Source organism: Charadrius vociferus, unplaced genomic scaffold (assembly GCF_000708025.1).
Source record: "Charadrius vociferus isolate BGI_N301 unplaced genomic scaffold, ASM70802v2 scaffold15, whole genome shotgun sequence".
Lineage (NCBI taxonomy): Eukaryota > Metazoa > Chordata > Aves > Charadriiformes > Charadriidae > Charadrius > Charadrius vociferus.
Genome location: NW_009650064.1, coordinates 4,100,333 through 4,119,547, shown reverse-complemented (window position 1 = coordinate 4,119,547; position 19,215 = coordinate 4,100,333). Strand labels below are relative to the sequence as shown.

Genomic DNA, 19,215 nt, shown 5'->3' with positions numbered 1-19,215 from the left:
ATTATTAAGAAGAGAAGTTTTGTCATGACAATACTGGAATCATGGGAAAAATAGTATTGCTGCAAATAAGCAAATCTCAAAACACCATGAAATGCAATTTAAGCAGGTTTGACAGATATGATGTTTACATTCATTTATTCTCCATCCTTGTCTGAGTCCTATTGTCTCTTCTTTTGTTTTCAAAACCAAAACACAGCAGACCTTTTCCCTCCCAAAATATTGGTCTTTTGTGCTATCAAAGACTTGATTTTATCTCCCTGCCACATCCTCCCAGCATGTCCTTTCTGAAATCATTGAAGGTCTCATCAGCCTTACAGTTCTTTCTGCCTACATTCTCTAGCACAATGCTGCTACCGCTAGAGGCAGATCAACTGGACATGTCATCCTTTCCTTTTCTAAGGAACAAATGTTGCTCTTTACATTGCAACAACCACAGTTCGGGTTCCATGTGAATTTTAGGTCACTCTCCCAAATCAGTATGGGAGCTGTACTTTTATTTGGGCTTTTTTTTTTCCTTACAGCATGAGAAGTTTGGGGCCAATTTGTCATGTCATGACTCAGTAAGATCTTCTAGCATCTTCCTATAGCAGAAAGAAGCTTGGGAAAGAAACTGCTCTATAAAAGATTATTGCTCTTTCTGCAATTACCTGCCTCTTCTTGAGGGCTTAGGCATATGATATTGGTATATTGGCTCACTCAACTTACTCTTTTTTTTTTATTAATAGGTATGAGCAAAGGTAAAAAGGTCCATTTAAGGGATAAGAGTGTGAGCTTACCTATGCAGTTTGCACTGTGGTTTCAGATTTTGCGGATATTTCAGACTGCCTGTTGCTATATTCTGCTCATCACTAACGTAATGCCACGGGAAGAGCTCTATGGAACACAAGCAGTGGCTGAAGTGCAATTTACTTCTGCATCGCATGACAGAGCTGTGATTATGTGCTTGCACGGATGGTTGCACAGATTCCCCATTATGTTATGGAAATGCCAAGTCAGCTATTAACGATCCCATGATATGCCCAAGGTGGCATGTCCTTTCTTCCTGTTTCTCCAATAAAATGAATGTTACCTTTTCACTACAGATTTGATGCATCATGAGAGTTGTTCTAGAAGAAGTACTAAAGAGCTATTTTCTGTCAGATTTTCTATCCGAATACCTAAATGTCCTAAATGAGTTCAGCTTCAATTTTTGACATATGAGCAGAACAGAACTCAAGCCTAAACCAAATTCTTGCAGGATATGAATTCCACAAGTAATGAAAAGCTTCTTATTCCAGCATTGAACTTCCTTTTCTTCAATTTATTTTTAAAGAAAGATTCTTTTTAAATCTACACACCTAAAGGCCGTCATAAAATGTTAGATATTAATACTACTCAGAACATAAATCTTAAAAAAATTATTAAAGAAAGAAAAAAACATCACCTGTAAGGTAGATAAACTTATAACAGTGAAGTTAATTGTAGAAGAATGAACAGTTATTGAAGAACCACTTGACAGCAGTATTCAAAACCAAACTCAACCTTGCCGTTCTCCCAAGAGCATTTTATCTCTCTTGAATGATGATATCTGTAGCAACATGTATATTATTCACCTGCCACCCATATCCATCTGAAAATGATGCTGGTCCTCTCTCCACACCAATCGCATTGACCAAAGCACTGCTTGACAGACCGTTGAGTTTTGTCCCCGCTTCTTTACCCTGCCAATAATAAGAACTCTTAATTAGATGTAAACAATAATTACTGAGCTAAAGTAAAAATTGAAGTATGAGGAAGCAAAAATTGTCTTTGGAAATGACATGGTGTCATATGCAGTAATGTTTTGTAATGCCCAGTTTCATAATTCATCACTTTAGGCATAATAAAAAATAGCTGAAGATACTGCTTTTTTAAAGCATTTCTGTGTCCTAATTGGAGTTTCCTCACCGCTACACTCTTGCTGACTATCTTCCTTTCAGATTCAATACCTGCTCCAAAATATAGCTAAGTGAGAGGGCAGATCTGCAACAGAGCATATTTTAAGGACAGAGAGGCCTTTGTGATCCTCTAATTTGGCCTCAGGTATAAATGTAGAACGTAGGATTTGTCATGATTAATTCCAGCTTGGTCCAGTAGCTGTGAATGAACTACAGTGTACATGTTAGGAAAACAGACAATCTGATTTTTAAAAAAATCAGTTAAGGACAAGGCCTGTAGCTCTTGGTAAACTGCTCTGGTGATTAACTATTTGTCATTTTCATGTTGTTTTAGTGTTTTAGTAAGGCTGCACCTTTGCACGTTCTGACTGAGGATTCCGAAACTCTTTATGAACAATTGTCATATTTAACCTCACATAATTAACCCCACAACATCCCCATGAGGCGAGTAATATAACCCTCCCATGTTACAAATGAGAAAGGCAGGAAAAAAGAGAGGTCAAATGGTTCCCTAAGTCACTCAGAAAGTCCTTGAAAGATGTGAAAAGGATCAGAATATCCTACTTCCTTGCTCCCAAGGTGCCTTTTCTTTCCTCGTGATTCTCACTGTCCTGTGAACCCATAATCTATAAAGGTGACTTTTGGGTGTAGAACAGTGAGATGTTTATCTTCTCTCCAGAAGCAGGCTTACTAACTTCTGTGGCACACTCCATTGATAGAACAGGGATGCCAAAGCAAATACAGAAGTAGTGTGTATACTAATATACCACAGTTTATGTTTGCTAGCTTTCTCAATGAGAATGGTGAAGTAAGTGAGGTCTTTAATAATGTCTTCTCATAATAAATTACACAATGTTATGGTAATGTCATATCCCATGATATTACACCACTTACTAGCAAATAAGGTTACTGCTAAGAAGATTAAAGAGAGATGAGGGAAACAAGGAAAAGGAAAATCAATGCTTATGGTTTTACCTTTCTCTGCTAAAGCCATGGAAAGAGTAAGTACAGATTTACAGTATACTTTAAAACTGTTTTGTACACTTGAAAGCGAAAAATCCAAAATCTATTTTGGAGGTAAAATGCAATTATGTATACAACAAATTACAAATACTGGCATCAAAGCAGTCTGCAAAAAGTGAGTAATGATATTTTTTGAAGTGTGTGGCATGTGCACCTAACAGTTGACAAAGGAACAAATCCACAGACCGGCCAAAGCTGAGCCCATATAGCTGTGCCATGCTAAGGGCAAATACGTAAAAACAGAGAAGCAAACTATACTATCCAAAGGCAGTGTCTTTTAAAACAACTATTTCCGCTCAGTACTGGAGCAATCACGTTATATTGAATGTTCAAGCTTACTTCACCGTGTACCTGCCAATTCCTGCCTTCCAGACACTAAGCTTAAAAGAGGTCTCTGCTTTGTACAGTGCTTGTGCGGCATCCTTCGCCGTCAGCCCCTCTCCCCTGCACTGAGTCCATTGCCAGGAAGCTTTCAATAGGATTCACCCCATAAATAACAAATAGTCACACACAAAAAACATTGGCATAGTCAAATAATACCCTCATGCATCATTTTCCAGTGAAAACCTCCTTATCTGCCCATTTTTTCCATTATACTGAATAAAAGCCTAACCCAGTCAGTTCAGAGAGTGAGGTGAGCCCAGGTAGATTGGGCACCCTGGGGACAAATTTGTGAGAAGGGAGAAAGTAAGATTCCTCCCCCAGGACTACGATTGTTCCATTTGACATAAATCCAAAATAGCAACTGATTGGGGAGGAGGGTGGAGGGAATATATATAAGAAATAAATATAATTTCTAACCCTTGCCAGAGCTTTCCTCTCCTTCAACATGAGCCTGGTGGGGCAGAGGAGCACAGACATTAATTTAAATGCCAAGAAATCATCACCTTCTACAAGCTGCCAAGTGAACCTGCTATTGCTTATGTTGGATTAATCTTATCAGTATCCTTCAGGGATACTGAATCATTTGAATATTTATGTTGTCACTGAGGGGACAAAAATCTCAGGCAAGAGAACAGGGAATGGTAAATTCTTTAAACAATAATAGAGGGGGGGAAAGGGTTTCAAAAACATATGTGTTCCGCCTATTCTTTCAAAAGATTTTAAAAGGTAACGGTTTTACTGGTAATTTTTCGTGAGAAGAATAGTCTGCAAACCGTTTACTGAACTGCATTCTCTGCCTGTCACTGTCTAAAATTTCTTACCCTATTTCCCAGTTTAGAAGGGTAATTCACCTTTCCCATTTGTTCCCCATAAATGCTAGGCTTTTGCCCTCCCGGCCAAGATTTGCTCTTTAGTTCCTTGATCTTAATCAGAAATCTTATAGACAGGCAACAAACAGATGGAAAAAATAAGTCTGTGAAAACGCAGAAGTGCATTACTTTGAAATATTGCATTCTTCCACTATAAGTATTGCCAATGGCCTTGCCAGACATATCTGTATGGAGGCAACGTGCTTTGGAGAAAGGAACATGAGTTCTTGGATTTTAGACTTCACTTGACATTGGTGTGTGGCCTTGAGTAACGCTTCACTGGTCCTCAGTTTTCCTGTGTCTAAAAGAGGATAACAATGTGTACATGTTCTTACAGGCGTATATGTCTTTATCTGTGCAGGTACTCATGTGGTTCTCATCACAAGTAACATCTCAACACATGTGTACATGGTATTTAAAATATGTAAAGGTCTTTTAATGCTACTTATGATAGTTTGCAAGTCCAATAATTTCTCTGCCCTTAAAGGAATGTTCACTCCTCAAAGCTAGCCAAACAATTACATTTCGTAAAAAATAAACTTTTGCAAAGCCTATAATCAATAGAAAAAAAAAATCCATTATATTTTAATAATAAAATTCCAAGAAAAACAATTTTACAGGCAAGCATTCCGCTGTAGAGGTCACAGTTCTGTTAATGCACTGAAACTGTCTGGAAACTCATTGTGAACAGTCTAACAATTTCACTGTCAAAGCTGAGAAATTTCAAGAAAAGACAGACTATACAAAGCAATTAGCACATAAATATTATTTATAAATAATGTGCTGACTTTTCAAATGCTCCTTCTGAAAAACAGATATGAAATCTGGTTTGGTTTGGTTTGGTTTGGTTTTCTTTCAGTAGTGATCCAGGACTGTAAATTCTAAAATAAGACAGTACATAATGAAAGTCCAAACAGGTCTGCAGTTACCCATTGTACACAGGGACCGTACATAGATCTATTTTTTTTAATTCAGCCCTGTTTTTCACTCTTCTTTTGGCACGAAAGATGACTAAAATACATTTTTCCCTCTGCTTAATGAAAGGAGTATTCCATTGACTCATCTGCTTCAAGTTAAACATATGTATATGCATTGGCAGGATTGGGGACTAATTGTCCTAGGACTGGGTAGCATGTAAAGCTTGAATTCTAACAAAAGATTTCGGTAGCTTTGGATCACTCTGAGAAAGGGATATTTGAATTCATGTCTGTTTGCTCATGAAGGAGTTTTTATGCAGTTCATCAGCTGCCACCTGAAACTTTGTGAGCCTTACCTCTGCTGTTTTGCCTTCCTTCTTTCGCATTTTTTTTCCCTTTTTTCTCTCCAAGGCAAGTAGAATTTTGTCACTAGCCAAATTGCTTCGAAACTTACAAAATTTTGGCCAAAATTTAAACAGAAGAGCAAAAATAGTCATCTGCACAGAAAGAAAAGGAAGTCAATCTTGACCATATTAAGAAAACAGAGTTTACTGTAAAATAAAATGTAGTTTACCGTGAGAATGAAATAACTATTTCTTTTTGAATACACAGCCTTGTTCCTCCCACGTACTGTGTCCTGACATTTCAGCCCAGCTTTGCTCGGCACATGCTTTTCATCAGTGTGTTTATTACTGGTGAGAAATCTTCCTAAAACACAGTTAAAAGGCACTTTCTTTTTTTTTATATTTCCCTAAACAATTGTTTGCATTAATGAAAACATCCATCATTCTTTACAAGTATTCCTGATAAAATATACACCAGTAGAATTGCTTTTGCACCACTGTTCTGCTCAAGTATTTCAAATATTCAGTTCATTAGGGAGAGGGGTTTTTTTTCCCTCCTTAAGAGAAAGGAAATACTTTTTTGCCTCTGGAAAGGCTCTTAAACCACATTACAGATCTATGAGCAAATCTCGGATAATTTTTAAATGATATAATCTCTCACAGGGTCTTTTTTGAACTAGAATAAGAAAAACAATTTTAGAAAAGCAAACAGAGGGGCTCAGTGAATTCTGTTGCTGCACGTACTAAGGTTCACATTTTTCGATTTAGATGTTTAATTCTCATTGAGAAACTTGGCTTCAAAGGAGCCGAGCATGCTCAGCACCTCACTGCTTCTGGCTCAACAGACTTGAAAGTGACATGTGAGTCACTGTCATGTTCCCGTCACAGCTTTTTGGCCAAGTTCTTCCTTTGGTTTTGTGCCACATTTCTGGAGTTCACTGGGTTTTACACAGGCTGAAATGAGACTTCTTATTTCTCTTAGGACCTTTATGAACCCTTTTCTCTGACAAACTATTCATCTTTTGTGATCCAAACATTTTATGGACTCACAGTTGATGTTAAAAGGTGTTGGTGGCTATTTTATAGGAAAAGAAGAGGAATTAGTTTTCTTGGGTTTAGAAAATAAATCAGAGAAGAGAGTAATGAGGAATAAGAAAATAGTAAGTCTGTAGTAAAGGTTCACAAATTGCTGTTTGGTCTGATTAGTACAAAGATGAAAGAGAAAATTTCCTACAGCCATTTAATACAGACTTTCTGTAATAAAGAACGGAAAGACATTCATTAAGTTAAGCTGTCTTTGTGCTTTACTCATATCTGCATTTTTTTCATAAACTACAAAACCTACAAAATTTCTAACTACGAATTACTTCTTTGACATTAACCAAGTGGTAAAGAGCAAGCAATTAAAAAAATAGACGGAATTCACTTCTACTGCCACAATTACTAACCCAGATCTGGATAACACCTTTGCAGGATCAGCTAGCTGTCAGAGATTGTCCGGCTTACTGAGCAGCAAATATCTGAATCCCCTCTGTCATCTCCACCATACAGTCTTCATTGAAATGCATGACTATAGTGTTCTCCTGCATGCCCAGGTTTATGTATGGAGTCCAAATTGTCACATAAGCAACAAAGACTGTCCTTAAAATCAGGTACACAGACTCTAGCCAGATCTGTTACAGTGGTTCTCACAGCTTCTTACCTGTGCTTCTCTAAAAATGTAAGGTCCTAGTTCTTTCCTGCGCTCCAGAATCTTCTTTGCTTGTTCAGCTGGGATGTCAATCTGCAAAGCTGGGGGTATGGTGGAATTAATAAAGCAGTCGATAATAGCTGTGATCTTTTTCTGGACTGTGGCATCATCACAATGAGAATGGCATAAGTCCTGAAAGACGAAAAATAGCATTTTCAGTCAATGGAGAGAGAGAAGCAGACCCTTTACAGGGGCCCAGTGATCAAAGAGTAATAGTCATACAAAAATAATTATACAATAGATTTCTTCAGTATGTAGGACAAAATTCATATAGCAAATGTGCACAGTCAAGACATAGTTAAGACATGAGTGGGACTTCTGGTTTGCAAATGCAGATATATAGCAATCATTGCTTTTAGGTGATAATTTCTGCCTGCACGTTCTGACGGAACAGGATAGTTTTTATCCTGCATTTAGTCTAAGTACATTACTGGCAAATAGGAGGCATTTCTGAAAAGAGAAACGCCTACAAGCATGAAATGCACTGATTTTCACAATAAGCCTGCTATGACTGGCATAGAAATGGTAACTAAAAAAACAAAGAAATGCTCTAAATACTCCAAGAGGGGAATTATTTAGAGGGTACAAGATATAACCAGGAATGTTGGCACAAGAGGGGACAGTTTCAGCTACCAGTACAATCTTCCATTCATTGAAATCTTCTAGTTTCCCCATTCATTAAGATTTTCTAGTTTCCCAAAAGCTCAGTGTTTGAAATAACTGTCCAGAACAGAATACAAAACAAACCTAACGTTACAAGGCTGAGATCTCAAAGAAACATTGGGAGTTTTCTACTTTTTTAATGTGATCCCATTGTTCTTGTAAAACCTATTATTACCGTGTTTTCACACTCTGATACTACCGTTTGACTTTGACAGGAAGGAAAAATAATACAAAGAACTTCCTTCAAACACTTTGAAACACAAACTTTCCATCTATCCATAAACATCAAGAAATTTCTGTAACACTAGGGGATTATCACACATATCTACTAAAGACACAATGAGCACTCTGGACGACTTTCAGGAAGAGAGCTCTCTAAATGAAGAATTTGCATTTAGTTTTGGTATAGGAGGCTAGGTATTTACTTTAGAAGAAATTAAAAACAGGGCTTTTAACCAGAAATGTGGTATGTGAAAAAGCTGGCTTGTTTTATTATGAATACTTTTGAGTTTTGTGAAGGAAAAAAAAGAATGATAACAGCTACAATGAGGAAAGTAAGGCAATATGAAAACATATTCAATATATCCTAAGAATATATTATGGCTTCCTTTGCTCATCTAGCATAGAAGAAAAGGCAGAGAGCTTAAAGGGGGGAAGGCAAACAAGCCATATTATATCAAGAGGGATGAGACGTGAGCATAGAGGAACAGATGGAAATGATCCACAGAGTTATATTTCTTCATATTTGTTTAAAAAAAATAAATTTGTTTTTTGATTGTCCCAAGATGTGCCGCCAGTCTGATGGGTTACGAGGAGCAATGCAGTCATTGACTCCTAAAGGGAGTTCTGTCTAAACTGATGGCATGATAGGGCTCAGACAATACAAGTATGCACTGTGCAAAGTGCTGCCCACGTCTTTGGCAATATTCTTCCAGTTCAGCCTGACCCACAATACTCCTACTGCTCCAGCCCTTTGCTTCTATAAAGAGCATCAACTGCCAACTCTGACAAATCACATGCACATAGAAATATGGTCAGATTGTACTTTTTCTTGATAAGAAGACAAATAAAATTAACATAAAAGAAGGAGAGGGGGTGGGACATAAAACAATGAAAGCTTTCTTAACAGAGGAGATCCACAAAGAAAACAGTCTAAACTACATCCACATTAATTTGCAGAAAGTTTCCATGTCCTCCACAATGTAGTGATGAAGAGTCACAAAGCTGAAAAAGCTTCAAATATTTTGAGAAGGATTTATGTCGGGGAACTTCAAGTGCCTTCGTGTCAAGTTTCTAGTCTAAGCTAGTCGCTCTGTAACCAAGAGAGAGACCGCAGCAGCCCCAGAGAGCATTTCAGCCGATGATTCCTTGCTTGGGGATCAGAGACTCTGTGAGGAGAGATCACCCCCTGGAAACAGAGGAGCTTCAACTACTAAAGCAGACCCCAAATTCAAATGCATAAAATTAAGCAGTGAAAATACACCCACATGCCTGCAGCAGGATCTCAAAGTGCTACTGCAGCATCAAGTGTGTTTACCTCCTAATTTCTGAGCGTGCTAACTAACCTCACGCTCGCTGCCTGCCATGTGCACACAGGCTATGTACAGGAGCCCAGTCTCCAGGCTCTGGACTCTGGTAGCACATTTGCATCAGCAATATCCCAGAGGCAAAAGGAGTGAGGAACAAGTGACAGAACCGTGGCACCCCTGCATTCAGTACAGGATGCTACTAGGAGGCTGCAGTGTGATGTAAAGCCTCACTCCAGAGTTTTCCCATTGTGTTTCACCCCACATAGCAGAAATTTCATGAAGGGAAAAAATTCTGCTATTTGGCAGAGAGGCAATCCCTTTTTGCTGAACTTCCCCATCACGTTTCACCTTGGCCACATCCTCAGCTGCAATCAAATGTGACTGTAGAGAGCACAGGGGAGCTGGGGTCTGTATTGTACATATAAGATTTTTGGGTAGATACTATCTTTACATCTGTACATTTGATTGAATTTAAAAGTTTTCTCTGATTTTTGAGGGATTACCAAATTCAGCAATAATCCCATTATTTAACAGTATGTAACTATAAAGACAGAATGAACATTTTAATGCTTGCATATTTTCTACTGCTCAACAGATGTATACCAAAATCTGGGAATTAGCTAGTTAGTAGTGTCCCTTTAGAGGCTCAGAAAAATGTTACAGTTTGAAGAAGCATAAAGAAATATAGGGATAATACATTCAAGTCATTGAAAATAGCTACCCTTAAGAAGTGAGGATTTTTATCGAAGAAAAAACATTTTAAACAGTGAAAGAGGTTTTACTATGAACAAGAAAATGCCTAGAGATATTCTTGTTAAAATTCTTGTAATATGCAGAAATAGATGCATTTGCTAACAAACTAAATGGTATTGCCCATTTTACCACCGTACCTTATACTTCTGTACCTCTTGCCAAAAGAGCACTCCATTCTCCAGTAGGTCTCCTTTCAGTGACACAAAGCGTTGAAACTGATTTGCTGTCACTGGATTCAACAGCGCTTTGCGGAAAGCAATTATTTCACTAGATGAAGAAACCCACTTATTGTCCACATGCTGTCAAAAGAAAAAATAAATGCACCAAATAAACTGTGTTTCAGAAAGCAATAACAAAGGCATCACTTAGCGTCAACTGTCTGATTCTTATCTTTGCACTGACCCTAACTTTCAGTAGTTTATGAGTTTATGACATGGATACAATAGAATGTAGCAAGGTTTCATTCCTTTCTTTCCTTCTTTTTTCTTTTTTTTTTTCCAGTTTGGTTTGGGCAACATTTTTTGGAAGACGTGATGGGAGAGGAAATGACTGACAATGATTTAGACCATATGACTACATACTATAAAGTATGGAAACAGCTATTGTTATTGATTGTGGCAACAGGCTACTTTTCTAGAGAACAGTTTGAGTTTTGTGCAAACAAACAACAAAGAAAAAGGAACAGACAAACCACATAGCTTAAAGTTGTAAAATGCTTCTGACAGGGATCTCACCAACAAAACGAGCTTTGAAATGTGTTGCCATGATCACCAACAGAAGCTGGAGAGTTTGCTCTCTGTGGAATATAGCTACCAATAATAAAATAGAATTTAAAGTCATCGAGACATTTTGGAAGTCCTCATGCTGCGAAGCACAGAGCGGTAGGCAGCCAGGAAAGGGTGGAGAAAGAAAGATGGTTATACAGGGACGGTTTGTTTGAAATGAAGTTCAGGCTGGTCTGCCTTCCTGAACAAACAGTTCTTGTGCTGTCACTAAGGAGCAAGCCAAACACCCCCGCTTTGTTATCAAATGGATGAATGAAAACTATCTTCTAACAGTGGTATAAAACTCTTGATGTCCTGGAGGGATGGAGTGCTGTTCAATGGTCAGCATGGGACAGAAACACTTCTAGTTGTCGCGGACAGTCCTGAAAATCTAACGATTCTAAGCTGAAGGTCTTTCTGCAGCTTCTCTTAAAAACAGGGGTTACACTTAGTGTCCTGCCGCAGAGTCTGCCAGGGGTGAGAGCCCACCCTTGAGAGGGGGTGGGTGGTGGCTGTCCACAGGGTCCTTTGGTTAAAATAAAGTCGGCTCAACTTAGACAGTAAGATGGCATCTTCTCAGCCCTCCTCCAATTCTCCAAACGTGTTCTATCCCCTGTGACCCGGATTTAGGCAACTTTGGGGAAAAATTATTTCTGGGCATATTCATGAAGGGAAGAACAAAACATTGTTCCTATCCCTATACTAATATACGAACATTACTTATTTTATGGGTCAACAACCTTGAAGCAGAACATGGACAATAACCATCTTCTTGACAAACAAAGGGAAAACTCGGTTAACAGAACCCACATGCACTTTGGATCTCTTTCGAGCTAATGGTTTGCATGGATAATTGGTGACCGGGTCTCCAGTTTGATTTCAACAGACAATAAAAGTTCAACTGAATAAATGTACACAACTTGTATGTTGGCAATCACAAAGAGTTCATTGCTCTTCAAGAGGAAAAAACTGGCAAACATCTGATGAAATGTATTATTACAAAGGTTTAAGATGTTTAAAAATGATATTATCTCAGTGCTGTAAGATTAAAATACAATTCTAAATGAAACAGATACTGTGAGATATGATTAAACCTGCCCACTCCACTGCATACTTCACATTCCCTTTTGTGTCTGCACGTAATCCACTCGCAATAATAAATAAACTAGCAGATGCTGGAATGAACAGCTTGTCCCAATAAGTCCACTGCATGAAAAATACAGATAAATGTGAATTAAAGGTACAATACCAGTTTAAGGAGGGTTAAGAGTGCTCCAAAACCCAGGACAAGAGAAATGTTTTTTTGAAGTATGACCTCTCCAGCCAGGAAGAGAGAGAAATTTACCGTGAACATCCAGCAGGGATCTAAATTCACCAGTAATGTGAGTAATCAGTCCACTGTAGCCAATACAATCATGCTTGCTTTTGACAGCATTACATTCAGGCCTCACACTGTCAGCAGGGAAATTGTGAAGGATGTGCAAGGTCTGAACAGAAAAGACAGTGAAACTGCAGACACAACAGACACAGTAAAGTTCACTTGCCTTCCACATCCTGGTTGTCTTCTCCTGTTTTTGGCATGGAAGATCTTCAGTTATGTCCCTTGTCTACGGTTGAACAAAAGATTATCATTGTATTTTTTAACTCTTCCTGTTTCATGTTCAGCCCTCTAATGATTGAGACCACAGTGGTAGAATAGTTGATATATCTTCATTTGGACCTTTAATTCTGAAACGTTGACCCACACTGAACACCATTGCTTGTTCAGCTGTTAATGAGCACATGCTCATTAAGACTGGGGAGTTAGAGAAGACAAGAGGCAATGGCAGTCAAATTGCGCTTTTCCACTGGTTTACCTTACCCATGATGTTCTGAGTGACCACTTATGTAGGGAACAGATTTTGGGCTATAACTTCTTTTTTTGTATGAAATGTTTTGAGTTCCTTTGGACAGCTGTATCAGAAACACAGTCTTGATCCTGCAGTTTCTTTGTAGCAAAAATACACCTCAAATCAAGGGCAGATTTTCTGAATAGGGACTACATAGCATGCCCACAGTGTTTGGTCACTGTGAAATATGAAGCCAAGTGGAGAATGTCATCTGGTTTCATTTCTTCTAAAATACGTTCTTCAAAGGACCTTTTCATCCTCTGAATTTGCAGTAAGAAATGGAAAAGAGCAGTCAGACATAAATGGAGTTAGGAAAAGACTAAAAGCTCATTAGAAGTATGCATTTCCTGTAAACTGTTTATTAGAGTCAAATAAAGCGTTTTCCAAACTGCATGGGCTAATCTCCCTGCCAGCACAGTGCAGCAGGTGCAAGAAGAGGCATGAGCTGGCTTCCAGACCTAGAAGCAACTTAGCCTTATCACATGGTTTTGTGCCACAGCTCGTAAAGGAAGCAGATTTCAGCTAAAAAAGGGCAGAGGGTTACAAAATTTTGTTGTAACATAATCATTATTAAAATTACAATTCGCCTTATCAGAACCTACGATTTTCAGATTGCTAGTGCTCTGGATCAATGAAAAGGATCCAGTTCAACTGCACTTGTGACAACCTTCTTGATGTTAAAAAGATCATTGAAAACAAGTTTTATGAATCAATGCAGACTACCTACGTGTCTGCTTGGTCAAACTGTCAAGTTTCCTTCTGCTATGACATTCGCATTTCAGAGCTTTTGTGGAAGCGCAAAAAAACAAGTCTTTTTGCACCTGTCACCAGCAGGATAATCTCCCTACACAGATGTCAGTCACAGAGGCACTCTCATAAAAGGCATATGTTTGCTCTGCCCATTCCCCAGTCTTTCTAATGATCTAGCAGGAGGTGAAAGGGTTCTCATTCCCAGTTTTCTGGCAACTTTCTGAAGTAACCAATTGAAAACAAGGCTTGTAGCAGTTAACCTCCCCACTCAACAGAATTTCACAAGTCCTGAAGTAATTTCTACAGGCACTGCAGCTCCAGATGGGAGAACAGGGACAGAGTAAGAGAGAGAGAGAGAGAATACAGCATGGGAAGCCCACTCATTTGCTTGTGTTCTTGTCTCCTTGGGCAAATCCTTTACACAAAGCAGCATTTCTTCTGTGTGCAAGTGTATGGCTAGGGTAGAATGGCATAGAGAGACTGCAGCACTACAGCAAAGATTAGTTTACTCCCCTGGCAGCCTGGCTGGCAGCAGAGCTAACACCAGCTCCTTCAGATTTAGGATCTAACAAAAATACTGTCAGCCAGACTAATCCTTCAGAGGAACTGCCTTCACAATTATCAAGCTAAATGCTTCAACCTGTACATGCTAGAGTGTCTTTCAATGTAAACTGAATGTGAGTTGTGGGCTGCTTTTCCTCTGAAGCATTTTATCCCAATGGTACATTATGAGCCAAACAAAAAACAATGCCTGGATGTGTTGCTGTTGTTAAAAAATTACCTTTGCTTGTCCCTCCGCCCCATGGTGCTCATCTGCCAGGAACAATGGCAGCCATTGTTTTTCTAATCTCTTCTGGACGCATTGCTGAATTTCTAGCAGAACCGCTGCCGAAAGTTGATCATGAAGGATTTGTCCCCATCCTCCACCTGAATGCATTAGCTAAGCAATCCAAATACAATAACACATGACATAAACTTTTGTGTATACCAAAAGTCCTTTATCTCTCTACATCCTTGATTTAGCAAATCATGAGCTTAACCGTAAGCAAAGCATTTAATGCATGCTTACCCAAGGCTCACATGTACTTTTCATAAAAGGGTACAGATTACATTTGTTCCTACCTATAATAGAATACAGACTCCAGCAAATAATATCCCAGCTTGACCGAGTAAATTTCCTAAGTATCAAGATATATCAGAGTACCACAGCTCAGACTTGCTGTCTGTGGCTTTACTGACTTACTAAAATAGAAAGCTGGAACAAGTCACTCTGCCTGAAAGCCATTTTTTACACGTTTTCTGAGATGTGTTGTGCATGCTCTGGCTGCAGCCTAAGATCAGGGTTTAAGAGAGGTATTCTGTAAGGACGGGAGAGAAAGAGCCTGAACAAGAAGGAGAGGGTCCCCACAACCGGAACAGATCCAGATTTCTGGCCAAAAATATAGGCAAGATTTGAGGAGAGAGCTTGGGGAAAAGCTGGAGTAAAGCTGCTTATGAACTTTTATCTCAGTCACATTCAGTGTGTTTGTTCTTTACGAACAGTTTTGTAACTGGTACCTGTTCTTGTTGTTCTCTGGTAGCTGGGCTGTTGGGTCCAAAGAAGTATTTTTTATTTAAGTACTTGTTTGTAATGTCCTTAGATTTTTCCTCCCTTTTTTCTTTATCCTCGTGGAGCATCTTTCTAAACTGTTCAATATCTAGCCAGCACATGAGATCCATGCTACAAACAAATTTAAACAGAATGTTATTACAATATTGAGTTAATTTCATCAACATTCTAGGGAGTTATTAGTTTAACCACAAGCCACTGAAGTGTTCAAGTCCTAAATACCAGGTCAGATTGGACTGAAATTTTATGTCATTTTTTCTTTGCTAGTACCATCTGGCAAAGTACCATGGCACTTGCTGAACAAGCAGATCAAAAACACATCTTCAGGATCTCATTTAGGGTCCTTTCTGGGGTACCCTTGAAAGGAGTAACCTTCTCAATGTGCTGCTGCTAAATCCAGCAGGGAGTGTGAACCAGAGCCACAGTGCAGAGCTCACAGAGAGAACGAAAAATGAAACAGATGAGAATTTGAAGCAGCGCTGAGGCTGTAAGCCACCGAGAGATGAGTCGACACCCTCTGTTCTGCCTCCTCGTTGTGTCGCCTGAGAAAGAAGCAGGGATGACAGCTGGGAACATCAGCACCAGAAATCACCCCCTTCCTACCCCATGTGACGTGCTAGAGCTTAAGTCAGTCTGCAGTCAAGCAGACAAAAACAATTTATGAAGAATTTTGTTTCTAGGGCCTTTTGTGGGCTGCTTTTTCATAAATTACCGATTCTACTAGTTATTTCATTATTCATAGTAAGTGACAAATAATCTCCATGTGCAACTCCTGATCTATATATTGTTCATAATCATTTGAGAGTATACTATCAATTTAAGTTTTCTTTAGTGGAAGATATATTGGTTTTAGTCCTTAAAAACAGGACAGAATAAGTGACATATGTACAATTTCAGTTTAATTTATATGACGGTTTTCTGATAGTATATTATTAGCTGAAGTTTTGTGAACATTTTAATGAGGGCATTCACTGTATTTGCAGCAGGAAATATGAAACATCAAATTCAGACAAATCTATTTCACTTTTCCATTCAGTTAATAACTGGCTTTTTCAAAGCATTAATCTATGAGTAAAACTTTCAAAAGCGTCCAACTGATTTAAGAACAGATGTCCCCCTTTCAAAAATCTTTTGAGACTCTTACAGACCTAAGTTCTATTGAGACTGAAATTCTTTCATTTGCTAGTTCATCACAACATGAATAAGTTCACTGAAATGCAAGCAATCCAAGTTACTGTGGTTTATAGAGTTACTCCTTGGCATCTGCCTATGACAACTGATCAAATATGTCCATCTTATTTAAAAAGCAAAATATATAATCTTAAAGTGTGTTAGGTTAAACCGTTTACAGTGGTGGCTTATAGTAGCATACTCTAATTTTTCATTGCAGCAGATCAGGAGCATGTACATAGTCAGTTAGTCTAGCAAGACTAACAAGTCATAACCCACTAACCCAGAGTAACACGAATTGTCCAGCAATTTTGTGCAAATATCCTATATATTTAACAAAATATTAATTAATGGAACTTTATTTAGTTTCTTACCAGAATTTGTGCCCAGGTACTCAGCAGCCTGTCCTTACTGAAACTTGGGTCACTTACAATTGGGCAATAACAGAACCATAAATATTGATGAAGAGACAAATGACATATTCGTTATTTTTTTCTGAAAATTTCCAGACCGCATTAGTTCTAGGATCCCTTCAGCTTATAGTACCATTAAACATCTTTACTGTAGCATGCCAGCTGGACTTCAGAGTTACTAGGGCTGGACCCAGCTCTAAAACACTGTTTTGTGAGACTTCTTCAAATGTTTTTCTTCATTATGAATTTTTACAAAAGAAAATTTCTCCATAAATTAAACATTTTCTGCCTGGCTCTATCACTTAAGATGGGACTATTCTGTGGTTAATAGAGAGGCAGCAAATCCCAGAAGCAATTCAGCATACCTATCCAGAATCCCAGCCTAGCCAGTGGCCTGTTCTCTAGCGATTCCTATTATTTCCCCAGTTAGAGAGGAACTCTACACCAGTCAACTCCAAAGTGGGGTGTGCACACCCCAGGGAGTGTTGCGAGATGATTCATTGGGGGCAGGAAGAAAATATTAGAACTTCAGTAGCACATGTATATAATTTATAAAAAAATAATTATACATGTCTTGAGGGTGCGTGTTCAAAAATTTTTTACTGATGGGGTGCACGATCAAAAAAGTTTGGACACCATTGCTCTAGACAGCTAACTCAGAAGTCACTTGACCATAGGCACCCACAGCATAAGAATCTCCATCTGAACTCATTACCTACAGTCTTTTCATGCTCAGTGAGAAGAAATAGCCATCTTTAGGAATGATCCATCCAAACTGGTTTTAGATGTTATGTTCAGAATTAGAAGAATTGTGTGCAGAAGTGTGTATTTCTCTCTCTGACTACAAAGGGAACCTATGATGATAAGCAGAAGTGATGACACTGAGTCTTGGCCAGAGAAATCCTGTGCTAGATGTCCACCTCTGGACTCTTGAAAAAGCTGACAAATACCCAATCGAAAATGATAACAGTGCCTGACTAGAAGCAATAGGCAATACGCAAAGCATCAGCTCATGGGAACCCAGTTTAAAGGGGGGAAGTGACAATTTAAGGACTTGCTAGCAGTTACTTTAAAAGCATATTTGCCTTTTCTTAAAAACAGTATAGAGATTAGTGTGGGGCTTGGGAAAAAAAAAAAGAAAAAGAAGGTGGCAAACTCACATTTACTTCTGCTAGAACTTCTGTTTAGATCTTCATTTTTAAACAAATGGGCTCACTTTTTCAAAAACCCTGCATAAACTGTATCTGCTATGAGCTGGTACTTAATTCTGTTCAGATCAGTGCAAACCCAAAACTGTGGTTGCTCTCACACTGTGAGAACAATGTGGCTGTGTTCTATTTGTACATTTTTATAACATCCAGCTTTAATTTTTAAAATGTACTAAATTGAATCTGTACTAAAAAAGAGAAATTTTTACTCATTATAGGCTAATTGCTCTATTCAGGGGTTTGCCACTAATCAAAGCAGAAACTGAAAGCAGAACTGTAATACAAACATGTTATAACAGGAGAATTTTTACTCCCAAAATGTTAAGACAATTCAGTTTTCTGAATGGTGTGCCTGTGTATTTCATAAATATACAAGCACATTTTTAAAAAGACTAAAATCTGTGAACACTGAGATAGCCATGATCCCCACCAAACATTTCTTCTGAACTTAGAAATGGGTAAAATAATAATAATGAAAAAATGTACCCAGCAGAATGCTCATTAAGAAAAGTCCAGAACTGTTGTAACTTCTCTTTGTCGTGGATCAGGTCAGATAGTTGAGGATATGCCAATTCTTTCGGAACTTGACACAAGTCTTCTTTGAGAGCATCAGGGCAGGATGGCAGACCACTGTCAGCAACAGTACTCTGAGGGAAGAAATTACTTCACTTGCATAACTGCTTTTTTCATGCCTGTATTTTGCTCAGTCTAATAATCCTTGCATTAGATAACTTCTGACTCTTTTTGACTGCTAAGAAAATAAATTGAGTTAAGGCTCCAGCTCTTAATCACCTTTAGTTTTATGTTTGCTTTAAACATACCAGTGTGTGCAGATTCCATAATCAAATAAACCAATATATACCTGTAATTTACTTGAAATTGAGGTATTTGCTCAAGATTAAGGGCCCAAAATACATTCCACAGACTTCAGTGGAAACTATCTCATTGACTCCAATCATACAGTGGTCTGACATTGATATAACTGACAGAATACCTGTATTGGTAATTAACACAATGGCTGTCAATCATTCCCCAAAATGAATCATAGAAATTGGACCACTTGGTTCTCCAAACTGGGGTGTAGTCGGTCTTTGCTGATACGCAAAGTGTTAACCCTCTCTGATATAAAAAGAGTTTGCTTTTGTTAGTAGGTACTTGTCTTACCTCATCCTTCTTGGAACCACTCTCTTGATGCAAAGCCTGGAGCTTTCTAAAGTACACGGAGTCCAGCTGTCGAGTTTCTTCCACCAACTCCACCTAATAA

At 38.4% G+C, this 19,215-nt stretch overlaps 1 protein-coding gene across 1 annotated transcript in view; it reads right to left on the bottom strand.

The window, feature by feature from the left end:
- The window catches only part of RGS22 (regulator of G-protein signaling 22), an 81,343-nt gene that overhangs the window by 17,153 nt on the left and 44,975 nt on the right, over positions 1 to 19,215 (bottom strand). Inside the window, exons 15-23 of the mRNA XM_009891915.1 lie at positions 19,116 to 19,208; positions 18,438 to 18,598; positions 15,109 to 15,271; positions 14,333 to 14,491; positions 12,457 to 12,519; positions 10,286 to 10,447; positions 7,156 to 7,335; positions 5,466 to 5,606; positions 1,593 to 1,700 (exon numbers count right to left, since the gene is read on the bottom strand). Of these exons, the coding sequence (XP_009890217.1) occupies positions 1,593 to 1,700; positions 5,466 to 5,606; positions 7,156 to 7,335; positions 10,286 to 10,447; positions 12,457 to 12,519; positions 14,333 to 14,491; positions 15,109 to 15,271; positions 18,438 to 18,598; positions 19,116 to 19,208 (1,230 nt within the window). The remainder of the gene's footprint in view (positions 1 to 1,592; positions 1,701 to 5,465; positions 5,607 to 7,155; positions 7,336 to 10,285; positions 10,448 to 12,456; positions 12,520 to 14,332; positions 14,492 to 15,108; positions 15,272 to 18,437; positions 18,599 to 19,115; positions 19,209 to 19,215) is intronic.